This window comes from Liolophura sinensis, chromosome 6 (genome assembly GCF_032854445.1).
Source record: "Liolophura sinensis isolate JHLJ2023 chromosome 6, CUHK_Ljap_v2, whole genome shotgun sequence".
NCBI lineage: Eukaryota > Metazoa > Mollusca > Polyplacophora > Chitonida > Chitonidae > Liolophura > Liolophura sinensis.
Window position 1 is genome coordinate 51,526,159 of NC_088300.1, and position 18,563 is coordinate 51,544,721.

Sequence of the window (18,563 nt, forward strand, 5' to 3'; positions counted from 1 at the left end):
ATTAAATAAGCTTTTAAAATCAATTTGAGAGCTGTTAGAAGAACTCTGCTTAAAGTGCACATCTTTCAATACATGTACATTATTGTGAACATGCATTCACATGAACTACATCATTGTGAACATACATTCACATGAACTACATCATTGTGAACATGCATTCACATGAACTACATCATTGTGAACATGCATTCACATGAACTACATCATTGTGAACATGCATTCACATGAACTACATCATTGTGAACATGCATTCACATGAACTACATCATTGTGAACATGCATTCACATGAACTACATGTACATTGTAATCTGTAATGTAAACTGATTTCAGCGCTTAGAGTCATGCATATCTTCAGCCGTTTTCAAGAATGTACCATTGAGCACCATAATTGAATAAGTATGTAAGCATATTCATTGTTTATGTCAATATGTAAAATGCCCTACAACTGATGTCAGAAGTATATTTCACAATATAGTTGTTGTTACAGGCCATAAGCCTGTGTACTTATGATACATGTACATGTAGATATATTATCTTACCAGTCAGAGTTACATGTACACGTTGAAGCATGTTCTGACTAAGAAGCTGGAGTAAGTCAGTGTGAAGGAAATGCCTGATCTAAAACACTGGCTGTTGTTCTTACTGCATGTTGCCAGGTTACCGCAGGGGATAGGCCAGGTTTTTGGGGAAATCTGCCAAAAAAACTAGACACATGTGACGTAGGGTTGTTAGCTGAAGAATTTGCCAATTGATCTGGCATAGGCCTGAGCCTAAATATCCACCGCAGGCGGCTAAGGGGCCTCAGTTTTTCGTTTACCATCTTTCGTAAAGCACCTCCGCTCCATGTCTCTTGCTCTGTACAATGGAATCTTGTCCCACTGTGTGCCTCTTACCGAATCGCACGGCCGTCAAGCGAGCAGATGACTCTGTACATCGATCGGTCACAGTTTATGCCACTTTGGGTAATCTTGTGCACGTTGTAAGTATTTTGGCTCACTGATCAATTTAATTACACTTTATTTAATGTATTGTACTATACTAGATCAAACATGTCGTGATGTGTGTTTTTTGTCTTCCCTTGGTAATTATGGAATCAGTTAAGAAACACTACAACTTCAGTCTTTCATGGTCATTATTTTGTGCTGTCTCTTTCCAGTTTTATTCAGTGGTCATTATTGTGAAGTATTTGTGATGAGTGACATTTGTTGAAAGTTTTCCATGAACGTGTACAGCTATTATTATTCCGTTTTTACCATATTTCCCATAGATCCCCAACAAAATAGATACAGTGTAGTGTACCCGTATTAAAATAAGGAAAAAGTGACGTCCATATTTCACCCTAAGTTTATCATGTAAAAATACACTGTCAGAAAAACATAAAGCCTTAAAGTGATACTTACTGATGGTAACGCTTAAGATTTTCTGATGAGAAATTCATCGAACTTCACAGAAAACTTTTACATGTAAGTGAGTGGATAATCAGATTGAAATTCTGTGTCACTTGGAAGAAGCTAAAATTTAGGTGTGGTAAACTTTATTCTTGCTCATACACCTGCCAAAATGATCCAAAACCCATTAGTTGAAGAATGAAGAATTATGATCAAAACTTGTGTAAATTCTAGATGCATTTCTTAATTGAAAGATGGGAATTTGTCAAAGCTGCAAATGGTAATTAATGAGAGGAACGCTTTTCTAGAGTATTGTAAAAAATGTTGCCTGTGAAACGTGCATGTGTGGGAATTTCATTAGCCAGTCTGTTCAGTGGGTATGGTACGTACATGACATGATTTGCACTGACCTGCTGATCAGTTCTCAGATCATTTTAATGAGATGAATATATCTCCTGATAAATAAATCTTACCATAATGCTTTTTTTTTTGCTATATGTGCATCCACCTCTGTCAAAATCTGAAAACCAGATATTTACAACTTTTAGGAAACATGTGATAGTGGAAGTGAAGGTGGCCATCACAAGGTAATATATAGAGCCTACAAAATTTGTCGTTTACATGTATGATCTGTGATCAATATTTTGGAGTGAAAAGTGCAGTGGCTTAAAATATGAGTGTAAACTTTCCCAGTCAAGGCTGGCTACATGTGTGTTTTGAAGTTAATGTATGTGTGTTTTATATATGTGGTACTGGGGGTCTGAGAGCTGATGGCACCTTACAAGCAAGATTCCTGAAGTACTGCCTGATTGCTTATGTCCATGTTTTCCTTCATATGCGCCATTCAAAATATTTAATGAAATTGAATTGTTCATATTTAATGCTGATGATTAAACAGCCTTAATTACCTGTTGTGGGATGACTTAGATCTTTAAATTTCATTTAATGACATGGTGTGTCATGTTAACATTTATGAGGACATGATGAGCGTCTCCATCATGTTCATGATGTTAATATTCTCTAATCAAAAGTTATATCATGCTAATGAAGAGCATCCAGTATAGGCAAAAATGCATTGAACTAGCGACTGTCATGTGTATATTTTTTCCATGCTTCCTCAAGAGCAAATCATAGTAATTTGGGTCTGTTTGTCTGTCACATTTTGGTGTCCATGCAAATACTCCAATTATTGCTTGATTTTCATACAATTGTGTGTGTCGGCTCACTTTGTAGAACCTTTTCTCATATTTTAAAAGTAGCCTAATTCAGTTGCTCCTATGTTTTGTATGTTTAATGAATTTTGTGACCCATTGTTTTTTGGCCTTTTCCATGCAATAACTGCTCCAAATATCTACATGTTCAGTAACATTTTGTGTGCATTTTGATTTTGCCAGCTCTCAGATGGCTCTTAAGTGAAACTCAGTTTGATCTGTTTTACATGTAAGTTTTGCATATTTAGCATGAAAATATAAATTTGCCAAAATTGCAAGATTTATTATTAATCTCCAGCTGTTGTTTGACAGTGCAGATGTATGTACATGTACGTGCACACGTGTGTGCTGTAGTTCTTCAGCGTTTTCACATATTTGCTAAAGCATATTCTGAAGGCATTCTTCTTTGTGGACAATTAAAATCATACTTTTTCTAAAGCCCTGAAACTGGCCAATCCAACCAATGTAGTTTTGTCTCCAAACTCAAATTACAAAGGTGGATAAATTGCACTCGAAATTGCTCTTTGAAGAATTAGTGTGTCGCAAAATTCAAATTCAAAAGTGATTCACAGCAGTCGCAAGACCGCTTGGGTAATCTTACATGAAGTTTTAATAGTAAAGATTACTTGAAATGTCGTATTGCATTAATTTTGATCGCTTAATAATACATGTATCTTGAAATAAAAACATTTTCATGACTTTAAGTGTTATACAGAAAAGAAGGTAATGTATGTGGTTGATGAAGCATGTATGGTGTCTGTATAAATTGTTGCCTGACGTGGCTGTTAGCCTGATTGTTTATCTGTAGCTTCTGCATGTATATTGCACAGTTCATGAATACTGTTACCATGCACATGTGCTTCACCAGAAGTAAAAAAGCTGTAAGAAAGTTTTAGGGCTACACTATAGTTATATAAGTGCCACTGAGAATCTCTTGGAATTGTGCCATTTGTGAGCGACAAAGGTGGTGAATCAAAACCAGTTGTTCATAATTGTGTGTGATTACCATGACAACAGTATGGTGATAAGCCAGAACACTTAGTAAATCATGACACACTGTTATTAACCAGGACATCTTCTGATAATAAGCATGAAACCTTACTTTTGTGTTAATTCAAGACTCCTTTTCACATTAAGCAGCCACAACGCATTATGATGATATAACATACGTCTAGTGGGAAGCGGAGCCTCTGTTGCTGAGGTGGTTAGTGTACCAGTGTGGTGCAATGACCGAGGAGTGTGGTCGTTATGAGTTCAAGCCTAGTGCGTGCTGGTGTCCTCTCCGGCCGTACACGGGCAGGTCTCTTAGCAGCCTGTGGATGGTCGTGGGTTGGATCAGCCCAGTTTCCTCCCACCATAATATTGGCCGGGGTAGTATAAATGAAATATTTGTGAGTGTGGCGTAAAACACTAGTCAGCTAAATAAATAAATCCAGTGAGAAATCTGAACACCTTATACACCTTATATTTTGTTGCAGTACTCCAGAGCACTTGTTTCATAATACCTCTGAACACATTATGATAATAGGCCTGAACAAATGAGGATACTGAGCAAGATCTATGAATTTGCATCTATGCTGGTTGGAATGGACCACCCATCTCAGGACCATTGGTTGGGTTTCAGCTCCCATTGTGCATGGGTTGGATTGGAACATCTTTCTCCTTCATGGGTTGAACTGGAAAACCTATGTAGTGCATGGGTTGAATTGGGAGACTCATCCAGTGCGTCACGTTGGAGGCGTGTGATCGCTCAAGCGCTGTCGGCCATGTTCGCCAAAAATGTCTGTCTGTAAGCAGCATTTCATTGAAATAACATCGCTGTCAAATGATTCCGCCACGCAAATTGTCTTATAGAGGATGCTTGAGTCTACATTTATAAACAGTCTTTAGATTCAACGCAGCTAAGAAAATTGTGTAGTTATCGTCCTCAGTTTCTCAGTTCTCATTGCTCATACCGGATGACAATACTGCTGGATCAAAATAATGGAAAGCGCCATGTATGTTAAAGTATCCTACTTTTCATTGGTCCAGATGTCCGATTAACCGGAGATAGGATCTTCAGGCTTGTAGCAAAAGTGGCGTGTTTCATAAAATGCCTGACTCATCAAAGCAAACGCTGGTAGTGCAAAACATTTCCATTTCACTGATGATGGTGAAGTCAAAATTGTTTGGTGCTCCTCGTGACCTAAGTATGCTAACATCACTGCTAAAGGCTCACAATTCAGAGGGCAATTCAGTCGTGACATTTGTCGTTCGTTCATTCATCTATGGTTCTTGGATAAATCATAATTTATTTCAAGACATTATTCCCTACTGATGCATTGTTTGGATTGAAATGCTCATCTGGTGCATGGGTTGGACTGGGACACCTATCTGGTGCATTGTTTGGATTGAAATGCCCATCTGGTGCATTGTTTGGATTGAAATGCCCATCTGGTGCATGGGTTGGATTGGAACACCTATCTGGTGCATGGTTTGGATTGGAACACCTATCTGGTGCATGGGTTGGATTGGAACACCCATCTGGTGCATGGGTTAGATGGGAAAAATTATCTGGTGCATGGGATGGATTGGAACACTTATCTGGTGCATGGGTTAGATGGGGAAAATTATCTGGTGCATGGGTTTGATTGGAACACCTATCTGGTGCATGGGTTGGATTGGAACACCCATCTGGTGCATGGGTTAGATGGGAAAAATTATCTGATGCATGGGTTGGATTGGAACACTTATCTGGTGCATGGGCTGGATTGGAACACTTATCTGGTGCATTGTTTGGATTGGAACACTTATCTGGTGTATTGCTTGGATTAGAACACTTGTATGGTGCTTTGTTTGGATTGGAACACGCATACAGTACCTGTTGGATTAGAACACCCATCTGTGAGATAACAACACCCATCTGTGAGATTACAATACCCATCTGTGAGATAACAACACCCCTCTGTGAGATTACAACACCCATCTGTGAGATAACAACACCCATCTGTGAGATTACAACACCCATCTGTGAGATAACACCCATCTGTGAGATAACACCCATCTGTGAGATTACGACACCCGTCTGTGAGATTACAACACCCATCTGTGAGATAACAACACCCATCTGTGAGATTTCAACACCCATCTGTGAGATTACAACACCCATCTAGGGACTGAGTTGAAATGGGATACACATCTACTGCGTACATTTATTTATTTGTTTAATTATTTATTTATTTGATTGGTGTTTTACACTGTACTCTAAAATATTCCACTTATATGATGGCAGGCAGCATTTTGGTGGGAGGAAACCGGGCAGTGCCCCGAGTAAACCCTTGTCCATCCACAGGTTGCTGGCAGACCTTCCAACTTACGGCCGGAGACTTGATAAGGTTTGATAAACTGAGGCTCTCATTCACACACCCACTTACTTAAATTTGAAACTTACCAAAAATTTAAGGTTAACAATAAAAAAAAAGTAGTAGTTTCGGTACAGAGTAGTAGTTACAATAAATATACAAAAGACGAGTTGGGCGTGAATACAAAGTATACATATTAACAGTAAGAAAGAAAACGACAAAAGCAGACAAAATTCACATTGAACAATGGTTACATTGTTTTTTTTTTTTGCTTAAAATATTTCAACATTTATTGTCTCATCATGAGGAGCCATTGAAAGTTTTTTGTTGTGCAATGTAGTAACTGTTGATGTAATGACCTTGTACATATTTTTTGATACTATTTATCCATTGTTCTGTCGTTGTGCAGCATTCATGCAATGTGTCATAAATTGTTATATATTGCACATTGTATACAAACACATACAATTGAACATATGGAAAAAAAAAGAATGGCTGTAATAATGCAGGTGTGGAAAGAATAAAGTACTTCAAAACATTTTTCTCCACTTATTATATTTTCCCAGCTGCTTGATTGGGAACTGCAGTTAATAACTTCATGTCAGGTTTGTAGAAAGTATTTATTTGAAACCATGGTATTTTTTTACCTGTAACTTTGTTGATTACTATTAATTAATTTACTCCCAATATTACTATACATACAGAAAGTGCAGTTATTATATCCATATTAGAAGTTTTCCGGATATGGCTTCTGACTGAATAGTCACAGTGGTACCATACTAGTACCATGCCTGATGTGGTTTGCTGTCTGCTCCTATAGACCTGGGTAATTTACAGGTGCACATTGAGAGGTAATGGAAATTCCATGGACCATTTATCCCCCATGTAAACACAGCAACTCCAACAGGATTGAGGACAATCTATATATAGAGGGAGGGGGAATTGTGGGGGTGCAGCCAGTCTGGGAGATGGCTTATCTTCTACTGGCAGCCCAATGGGGACCAGGGGGATATTTATAGAGCCTGTAGTCTTTATGCTGGGAGACTTGGAGATTTGGGATGGTACAGCTCACAGAGGGAGAGATGGGGCATTATAGGCTTAACATCAGAGAGGCAGACTTACTACACAGACTCATCATGCCAGATAGCTGTGTGAGAGGCATGTGTTTTGTGAGGTGCACATAGATCTGTCCAGCCTCCCTGCTGCATCAGCTCCCCAACCGTATGTACACTTGTATATATACATTCAGCTTGATGCCATGGGAAAGAAGCATTGCACCAGACCTGTGAAGAAATTCCCTCTGTGTGACTAGGAATTTTCGTAATCAACTCTGTTCGTAGGATTCCTACAGCAGACTGTGCCATTATCTATAGGAGTTGTATGAGTGAATTGGCCGTGGGTATGACTTTCGATAGCACCTGACAGTCAGCCAGTCTACAGGCTAGGATTTAAACAGCCACAAAGGGTTTGGAATATTTATATGCCAACAGTATGGTGGTGAAATGCTGCTACACATCTGTGGTGATCATGGCTTAAGCTGACCAGTCATGGGGTGATGGATAACTGGTCAACCAAATCCTCTACATATATGAAACCATAGGTGACCTCACTAACTTTAGGCACGATGAATTTTGACTGCTGTGAAGTGGAAATTTGCCAGGACCATCATTTGTCCTTAATGGTTAGGATTGGTAAAAGGAATAATTTTTGTAGCAATTTGTAATGCAAGGGCCTGCACTGCCTGGTTTGAACTTCCATCAGGTTGTCAGCTGGACTGTATAAAGTGTGTGTGACTGTGTTACTTCAGCTTGATTGGGTCAAATTCCATTGGACATGGCCTTTGTGATATAATATGGATTTCGTCTGGCTCAGAGAACATTAGTTTTGGATGTATATGTTGACCGCCATGTCGCTATCTGCATGACTGTACATAGTTAGTAGGGGCTACGGACCAGAAGGTTTCCCCCCATCGGAGTTGGTGATAATGAAAGTGCTGATACAGTACAATTTATTTACATGTTTTCACCGGTCAAATGTGTTGTCAAACAAAACAAGTGTCTTCGGTGATGCTGTGGTGTAGGTGTGAAGCATGTTGTCTGCAGACAGATCCCTCTGCATGTGCTGGGTGTTGAATCACTCCCCATGGAAGAAAACAGGGTAAGTGTGCACACTTCTAGTACAGTTGTATCACCCACTAGCAGAGACAGGTGGTAATTGTCAGGGAAAACAGAGAGAAAAAAAAAAGGATCTTCTCACAACTTGCCATTGGAACAAATACAAGATTATCCATTTACAGACATATGCTGTTTAAAATAGAATTCTCAAAAGCTTTGCTGAGCCAGTTCTTTGACAGAGGAGTTATTATGTTGACAGTGTAGATGTACCTGTATGAGTGATCAGGTGTGGAATATATATATATATATATATATATATATATATAATTATTGCCGTATTAAATTAATGTACCGTTGCCATCTTTTTTTGATGTACAAAGTTAAGGAAGTGAAGAAAAACAAAAATTAAGTACCAGATAATCATCGGTAGAAAAACTACAGGAAACAATATCTGAAGCTATCTTTTTTTTATCTTTTTTTTTTGTGTAGAATTTTTTTTTTAAATGCAGTCAAATTGCGGAATTATAAGTAAGGCAGGCTTTATGGACCACCATACCTAATACAGAAGCAAACTTGTGAAATACTTTCTGTCAAAGGAGAGAATGGAAGCAGAAGTGTTTGGAGTCACATTACTGATCTAACATATCAGTGTTGTTCGTAAATTCCGTGTCAAAATGCAGATCTTTTTATTCAGTAAAAAAAAAAAAAAAAAAAAAAAATTGGTACAGGTAGTTGTAGATGTAATTTACTGTAGTTATTTCACTACTGTTGACTTCTCTTTTAGTTTTGTTTATTGGCCCCTTCACATGATATTGGACATATGTGTAAAATGTATGTGGTATTCACAAGTATATCGTTTCCTTCACCTGCAAACCAGGATGTAATCATTTATTTATTTGTTTGATTGTGAATCTTTAGATGTAGTGACTAATAGTGCAACAGGTGGAGTCAGATATATCTCAGACTTTTGGGATGAAACTTTAGAATATTTCAGAACTGTTTATTCTCATGCATGGTTTTTGTATGTTATTAAACATCAGATATTTCACTGTACACAGTGTGTACATGATACAGTGAGATTTATGGTAGGAGTAACCCACCGTACAGAAATTTAGCAGGGAGAGGGCACGGTCTGGATGCAGACAGGGCACATTAAATATTATCCCCCTGTATTATCTGTAATGATCAGACTCCTGATGTAAAATCACAGAAGCTTAAGATTCACATTTAACAAGTGCCCCAGTGATCCAGTACTACTAATTGTCAACAGAGGCAGTCAAGACTGTTTGACCTGTCAACATTGAAGTTAATTGATATTAGCTACAGCAGCAGCTATAGACAGATTTTAGCCTGAAAGTACAGAAAACGATATGCTGTAATAGTGAGAGATATCGGGTGTCAATCTTTAAGCTCAGCCCATGGACTTGGACATGTCTTCATGGTTTAACCTGGTGTTTGCTTGTTGACTGTCCTGTATTGAACAAGTCTGTGTATTGTAGAGATGGGTTAGATTGTGGAAGCTGAGGAGATGAGCTGTTATGTACATCTACATTTAGACTTAATGTCTGACATGTCTTAGCTGGGCTGGCCAACTAACCCTGACAGACACTCTCACACTGTTTGTCAACAAACGTGTAGGTAAATAAGCATGCCTGCAAGCTGTCCAGCAAGTGGGTATCATTGGTTACACTTCGGATAGCTGTACTTGTTTAAATTAAGATTGCATGGTCGTTAGATTTTAAAGGTTAAATCTGACTTTAAGATGTTATGTAACACATGGTACACGATATGAATGTTTACAACAAGTAATGCACATGACAGAACATTTTTATTAGAATCCTCTCTGTTTGGCTGCTGTTTGAGAATGGCAAGACGATAGATTTTTTTTTCTAGCACAATACATGTAATTTAGAAACTGTCGGTGCTTGTTTAAAAATTGAGTGACCATGCAAATGCTTTAACCAAGAAACATTCATCCACTATCAGTCAGTCAATTGATAACCTTGTTTTCCATGAATGATTAATAGCGTCTGGTACCCATTAAAAAAATTCATTTATTATGCTTTTTTTTTCTTTCTTTTGTTTTTAAAGTACTTTGTTTAAATAATATGGAAGCTTAAACAGCACAGCATTTAATGTGCACCATTACATATGCACTTGCAGCATTCATTTTTCAGATTTCAAGTAAATTCTTTGTGAACTGTAGTGTGTGAATAACGCATGATGCACATGTCAGGGACTATAGAGGATCAGTTATTGAGGTAGTCCCCATAGATTGAGGACCTGCGTAGATATGGACATGATTTATCAAATGTTATGTTTGTGAAAAATAGCTGTGAAGTTTAAGCTTGAAGATAAACCAGAGAGCTGTCCATCTATGACAACGCATTTTCAGATAATATTGAAGTGAGATGTTTGTTAAACAGATAAATATTTGCGTTTCTCTGTCAGATAATAGCGAGCCAATCAACACTTTCCTGAGCTGATTTCTAGGGGCTTTGTTATCACCGTTAATGACTGAAGGGTATTAGCTTAGGGAATTTAAATCTTCAGAAATATTTGATCAGAGGGGAAGAAAATGTGCAGAAGTTTTGATGAGCTGGATTATACCCTTATAGCTCTGTGCTCATTGGGTTTGGTTCAGAGGTCTGACCACTGCTGGACACTAGTCCAAGTTGTCAGTGTAAAATAGTCCCTAGGGGTCAGTAGGGTCATTTAGGCTAACACCAAGCACATGGTCCTGAAAGCAGGGTGCAAGGCCTGGCTGGGAAAACCAGTGGATTAGACTCATGTGCTTTGGAGGTTTTGTACATCTCCCATGGTGGAGTGTACAGGCCATACAAGGGGCTGTACTGGCCAGTCATCCTGTACCTGGCAGTCTTAAAACAATAGATTTATTGAATGGGAGAAATACATGTATTGTGTTGGTGTGTCTGATATATTGATTGTGATGAATGCATCATGGATTTTAGCATGGTGAGTGATCTGTGACATTATACATGTGTACATATATTCCAGTATATTACTAACGGTATCCTTTACTTCAATATAATCTTTGTACAGGTATCTTGTATGTTGATATATAATGTACATGTAGAGTCAAAGGGGGCTAAATTTGATGTTAATTTATGTATATCCTTTCTGTTTATTTTTTTTTTTGTTGGTTTTTTTTGTTTTTTTTTTTGTTCATTTTGTGTTTTATTTGCTCATGCACTTCAAAATCACTCTGAATGATGATATTCTCTTTAATTTCATTTTGTGTCAACATCCTATAGTGAAGCTGTAGCAGCCATTTATTTACATACTGGCTATAATAAATCGTAGATTCTTTTGGATTGTTCTCAGTGTTCAGTAGAATCACGATATACCTGTCCTATATATCATAATAATCCAGAGACAGAAATATTGATAGCTGTACTGGCCTGATATTCTGAGTGGTCACACACTCAAAAGTTAAAACCCTTCAAGTTCATCAGCGTGTCACAGTCTGTCCAGTGGTTTGATACCATGAATATCTTGACTTCCAGGAATATCAGAGTTTGACTAGGTTCGATTTTGATGGACATGGTAGATTGCTTGGTGTGTACACAACATAGTCAAGATTACTTGGAACGTACAAAACCTGTATGATTGTGGTCAGATATTTTCAGTTTGCCTGATTTTTGGTTGTTGGAAGATACGGTCATAAAATGTAAATCGAGTTACATTCTGTATGTTTTCAGATTGAGGAGTTGAAGTCTAAAGACAGGATAATTTCCCAGCTTGAGCGCCAGCTGGGTCACTCAGCTTCAGCAGTACCAGTCCCTCCTGACAAGTGGTCAGCACAATCACCTGCCCTGAAAACTTCTCCATCAGGGGAGACAACCTGTGACAAGGATTTATCATCTCAGGCCTGTGGTAAAAATGGGGGCAAAGATTCCAGTCAACCTGAAGATGGATTGGCTTCTAATGCGTTTCACGTATGTACCTTAGGATATCTGTTTTAATCATGGTTTGAATGAAAGTGTGCAGCTCTTGTCGGTTTGGCTGTGGCCGTACCTCAGTTGGTTTGTCAGGTACTTATTATCCTTCTTCTTGTTTTAGAATGCTTGCGCACAGCTTATTAAACATCTGTGAAGTAAAATGTACAAATTCTTGAACTTTCTTTTCACTTCATATAATGTTCTCATCACAACATCGCTGCAAGACTGCGGAGAATGTGGCGTGAAGCGGTGATCCTTCATTCATTTATTCAATCGTTTCTTTACTTTCAAGATGTCTACAATGTGGAAATGTATACAGTACTTATACTACATTATTTTCCATAACTTAGTTGCCATTTCATAACATTAACTGAGAAGATGTGTTTTTGTTTTAATTCACAGTTACCTCCAATTGAAGACACTAGTGATAAGAAGAGAGTGGTTCCTAGAGTTCCCTCTCTTGAGAGGTGTCTGGAGGAGGAAAAGAGAAGAACCCATGCACTAACAGAGCAAAATGCCATTCTGGTGAGTCTTTTTGGGCAAGTAAATCAAATCATTGAATATTAGCTGGAAAGCAGATGGGGAGGGTTATAATTTGAACAGTTAACACGTGATACTAAACTGAAAAGTCAAGTGTCCGGTCAGGCATAAGCTACATGTAGTGCAACAAGGGTGTATGTGTGATCCGATGGGGATGATTGTTGTGTAGGTACAAATCTCACAATTGCTATTAAATGTGAACAGGGCAGCAAAAGTTTCTTTGAATTTCATATTTGTATCATTTGATGTGAGATATCTGTTTGTCACAGTTTTCACCAATAATGTTTCGTCAAGATGTTGTGTTGTTCATAAGCAGTCAGAGGTGCTGCTTTCTTTTGTGTAGGGCAGTGCTGTGGTGAGTTTTGTAGTCAGATTTCAAAGTGACCTGGGACTAGTTTCACAAATTCTATCATGGTGAATGATGTGACTGCACTTTAAAAATGTTTGTCATTGAATCATCGGACACAACAAAAGATTGGTTCATTACATTTCATGACAAGGAATAATTTTTTTAAAGAGTCAATTTCAGTGCTCAGTGCCTTGGTGGCAATTAGTGTTTAATAGTGCTAATGTCGCTGCTTAGATGGTCTTGAGTATGGTCTTTAACAAAACACCAATAAAACAGGCTCCAGGTCTCTTAGAGGGCTCGGCTCAGTCGGTTAGCGTGCTAGCACAGCGTAATGACCCAGGAACCTCTCACCAATGCGGTCGCTGTGAGTTCAAGTCCAGCTCATGCTGGCTTCCTCTCCGGCCGTAAGTGGGAAGGTCTGCCAGCAACCTGCGGATGGTCATGGGTTTCCCCCGGGCTCTGCCCAGTTTCCACCCACCATAATGCTGACCGCCGTTGTATAAGTGAAATATTCTTGAGTACGGCGTAAAACACCAATCAAAAAAAAAAAAAAAAATCTTAGAGGGCTCACATAAACTAATCACACTCTAAGGAAGTGATTTTGGTCCATGGAAATGGTTTGAAAGTTTTTTAAGCGGATGTTTTACATGTATGTTTATTTATTTTGGGCTGTTTCATTGATCACTTTTTCACTGATCATTTTTTCATTCAGTGATATTGAAATGTACTATTCATTATGATACTCTACCCTTTTAGGCTAGCCTGAGAGGAGGATGATATAAACTTTGTGAAAAACATTTTAGAGTGACATTTTCCTCTTGCCCGACATTGACTGAGTGATTTTGTTGGAGTTGTAATGTAGGACTGAGATTTGTGATTAGGATTAACATGCAGTTGAAATACTCTAGGAGTTCTAATCAGTGAGCAAGATTTACTTTGACATTTAAACATAGGTAAAAAGACTTTTTTTTTAATCAAATCGTGATAATACAATAACAGTAATAACAATGAAAACTGTATTTTCACGTAAATGTAAAAATGCACTTTCAGAAGCACATATAAATATGCCTTAAAGTGATGCTTTTGTTGCCAACTCTTTTTTGACAAATGTTGAAAAATTCATCAAACTTTCCAAAAAAGCTGTAGGTGGCCTCTGAGGTACTTGAATTACCCTAAATGACCATAAATTATGTCCATGACTAACTTGCCCATTTTTCCGATTCTGAGAGTTTAGAAAGGTGTTTTTGATGTTTCCTTGGAACATGAAGGGATATTCTACTGGAAAATTGTAAGTTTCAGCACCAAAAATAATATTTTGTGACATATAGTTGCATCTAAAAATGCACTTTAGTGGACAAGATTTTAGCTCATTTAGAGTAATCAATCGAGGAAAATGTGTCACTTGAAGAATGCTAAGGTGAAATGTATTATTCAGCTTTAGACACAAAACTCCTGGGAACAAAAGTGCAGCCATGTTAATCTGCTATTAACACAGGGATATGCATTGTCTGACCCTGGCAATGCTTTAGCAGCACAAATGAACCTGGTCCCATTCAGTTGTGTCCTTATGTGTGCCTGAGGTTGCAGTGGCAATGGCGTTGTTGAATGAGCTACCCGTCACCGGCTAACAGGGAGGAATTGTAATTAGAGAAGCTTCCAGGCACAGTTTTGTTTGAGCACATGCATTTGTTCAGTTCAGGATTTGTAAAGCTGTAATGAAAACCAACGGAACTGATCCAGATCACTCGTAACCAATTCAAACTAGATGACCTTGTGAATCAAAGCAACTGTTTCCTTGCATCTATAGCGTTGTTGCCATGATATCACTGAAATATTACCATTGTGACATTAAAGCAAAGCTGTGACTAAAAAGTCATGTGATGACTTATATCAAACCATCATAAGTTCCTTTAATGGCCCTTGGTGACTTGATTGTCTGGAAACAATGGACATGCTACAGACAGTAATACCTTGATAAATGAGGTCTCCTGTTTGAATCATTTACATCAGGTACTTGGTGAAGGGTGAGGATTTCTACTTTCCTTGCACACAGATCAAGTAAATAAAAAAAAGCCTTTGCTGTAGTTGGTAAAAAAATTTCTTTCCAATGTAAAACACAAATGTAATTAATTTATTTACACAATTCAGTGCTCTGGCATGTACATGCCCTTGTCACATTCACTGTCTAACTCATGCTCATTAAAATTACATTAAACAACGTAAAATATATGTTTGCTACAGAAACCAAATTTGCCGTTGTTACTGGAGTATCTGTAAGGACATATTGATGATGTCCTGTTGTATTTTCTTAATGTCAAGACTCTGACCAGATGTTCATTTTGACCGGGTTTTCCTACAGATCACACTGTAAGGCCTACTGACTTATTGATCAAGCCACTAACACTTCGACTGAATTATTTAGGATATAAGGGAAGAATGTCTCATCTCCTCACTTCTCTGGTGTACCTTTGAAAATGGTTCATGGTAGCTCAGCTGTGGTTTTCACCTTTATTGCGGTTCATCTGATCATGGAATGTGGGAAGTGTGGTGTTTCAGGTAAAGAACTGAATTGTTGATTGAACAAACGCATGTTGATCCTGAGCTTGGAGTTAAACATGATATAATATGATGTACACATGTATCACATCTAACTGCTGTGTATACATGTACAATGCCATTAATACTTATATAAAAATATGCTGTATTTGACCTAAAGTTTGGTAGGTAAAAATGCACTTTCAGAAGTGCACAAATGCATTAAAATGATCTTTGTGATGCCAGTGCTTGATTTTTTTTAGAGGAGAAATTAAGCAAGCTTCACAAAGAATGTCTTGAGTTGCCCAGTATTTTGGATGAATCAATCAGAAACAAGCAAAGTGTGTCCATTGATAAATGTTAAATTTCTGGTGACACGTGATAATTTTGGGCATTAACTTTTTATGGGTTAGCATGCACGTGGCTGTGGAGGTGATGTTACTGTACCTGTACCTCTGCTTAGTCTGAAAACTTCAAGTCGCCACAGGGTCTTAATCTATCAGTAGTATTCAGTACTTCTATAAATTGGTTGAAGAATAACATATGATGCAGGTGTGTTAGAAAATCGTGTGAACATGCTACAGTACATGATCATTGTACGTGGATGGTGACTTGCACTGTAGCTCTGTATTTTTGAGGTACATGTACAGTATTCTATTTCATGATTGAGTTATTTGATGCTTACTGGTATCTTTTATCTTCTGGATAGAAGTGGTCAGCTCGTCAAAGTAACTGAAAGATTATCTTACCCATAAACACAAAAAAACATTTATTGTTGTACACTGTTAATATTGGTCATATTAATTCACAAGTGGGAATATACATTGGCTTGACTTTAAACTGCATGTGGCATTTGGAATGCGTTGTTAAGAGGATGTGGTATACAATAGTAGATGTGTGTACATACGCATTCATTGCCTGGTATGACTGGAATTTTGATGGAACACATGGAAGAGCAGGCAACACAAGCAGATAAGAACACTATACATTTTTGTGCTAGTCAGAATTCTATGCTGGTGACTGCAGTATCATGAGTACATGTGCAGCTGCCTCACTGCGCTACCAGCTCTTGTCTGCAGATTAGGGTTAACTTAACCTTTCCTAGGCTGCATTGTCATGATTGGCAAGTGCTCCTCTGTCATTTGCATCCATTAACACGCAGCATTTGGTGTTAGAAGCTGCAGCAGGCAATGCTAATGAAGTTTTACATCTGTGTCCAGCAATTGCCAAATCTCAAGTTGTCTTGATCACATTATGAGGGAACAAAGGTTATATTGGATTAAGTGGTTAGTTCATTGATTACAGAATGGCCAAATAAAACTAGTTATGAGAGCAGTCATTTTATTAGTGAATTTTTGCCAATTGACTTGAACACTTTAACTCTCTAATTTCCTCTAAAATAGCCAACTTGAAGCAGAACCCAAAACGATTAAGACTGGGTCAAAATACTTGAACAAACCTCTTGAGTTAACAAGTATATGTACAGATGGGTTGATGTTATAAAAATGATTTGACTTCATTACCAGTCATATGAAGCCCCTGTCCATCAGAAGCACAAACAACATCGCTCTATACTTTTCCTTCAACAATATTAGATGGGAGGAAGTGGTGGGTGGTGTATGGGGGGTTTGTATATCGGAATCAGCCTGTCTGTTATTTTCATAATTAAGCATTGAATTCATTTATTTTTGGAAATGTTGGGGGAAAGGGAAGGAGTGTATTTCAGATATCTAGACTCATTTTTTTGTTTTTTTCTTATGTTTTTAGTGAAACAGGGGGGCAAAACCCTTTGTTCCTTGATTTAAACAAAGCATATTATATGACAATTGAAAATGTTGTGCTGTTCATTTGCAAATCATAGTTTGTTTGAGATTGTGTTCTCACAATGCTTTACCAGCAGTTTGAAACTGTTTTCTCAAATAAGGATACTTCCCTAAGTCTTGGCTACTCTTGGAGCCCATTTTTCATGAACTATAGCATTAAAACATCTCCTTTGGTAGAGCCTTGGAGTGGTTGTTTATTACAGGTAGGGAGGAGAACTTCAGATGCAGGAACACTGCTTATGAGGGGTAGGGTTATGCAATGAGAATTTTGGTTTTTGGTTATAACACTTCTGTGTGTCATGAAATATTTAGGGGCATGGAAATTGCCTGCAGAAGAAATGCGATAGAGAGATGAATGGCTGCTGGCGCTGTGTAATACCCAGTGAACTCAGGAAGCGATGGGATGGCGAATCTTTGTAAGGACCTGTCCTTTGGGACTAGCCTTGTGTTGAAGTTCCAGCCTAGTGATTAAATTTGAAAGGGTCATCAAGTCCTGTTGATTTTACAGGTTGATATGATTGTTGATGGACGTCTTGTAACATCTGCATGAGACAAAAAATGGAAATCAATTTATTGTGAATTGTTTCTCATTAAGACCTTGAAGATGTTTCTGTGCATTTCGCTTGATTGATATCTTGTAAAGATTGTTATGCTCAAGCAGAGGAAATGAAAGGCTCTCCATCTCCATCAATGAATTTAAGGCTCTTTCTTCCCAATTTTTTCTCATTTTTCTGCTGAATTGATGTGCTCTTTCCTCTAAATCTGTCTTCCTAATTATTGTTGTTGTTTTTTTGTGGTAGCCTTATATAGTCTGTTCAGTGCATGTTTGCCATTATGTAATGAATCGATGGATATTTTACAAGTGTATTTGAGGTTAATCAATAACTTTTTTTTCTTCGAGGGAAATATTCTATGTAACAAACATCTGATATCTGATGGCAGATGCTGCATTACTCTGCAATCTTAACCAATTAAGTGGGGTTTTTCCTAGGGGAACTTGAGACTGTCGTCTTCTGATGGCAACTGATCCATCGTGAAATGCTTCTCAACGGGAAAGCCTGTCAAGTCACCAGCCAGCCAGCCTTTAAGGAGTCATGTGACTGTAGGGCTAAAACAGGAATTCCATTGTCTCCAACAAGTACGCGCTGTGCTTGATCAGAGACGGCACTCCTGAGTTCCTCAGCTGCAGTGCACTGCGGCACAATGTCTGCTGTCTGCGACCACATGTTCAGCAACGTCGGTGATGAGCCGGCTTCTTTTGTTCCCTTTGTGCCGGATGGCATGCCTGCCGATATGGTT

General features: G+C 38.2%; 1 protein-coding gene across 1 annotated transcript in view; it reads left to right on the plus strand.

Annotated features, from left to right (window-relative positions):
- Window positions 1-271: 271 nt before the first annotated feature.
- LOC135467326 (janus kinase and microtubule-interacting protein 3-like) overlaps window positions 272-18,563 on the plus strand; it is a 28,438-nt gene continuing 10,146 nt past the window's right edge. The window contains exons 1-4 of the mRNA XM_064745095.1: window positions 272-980; window positions 1,938-1,976; window positions 11,778-12,014; window positions 12,420-12,542. Coding sequence (XP_064601165.1) covers window positions 864-980; window positions 1,938-1,976; window positions 11,778-12,014; window positions 12,420-12,542 — 516 coding nt within the window. The 5' untranslated portion in view covers window positions 272-863. The remainder of the gene's footprint in view (window positions 981-1,937; window positions 1,977-11,777; window positions 12,015-12,419; window positions 12,543-18,563) is intronic.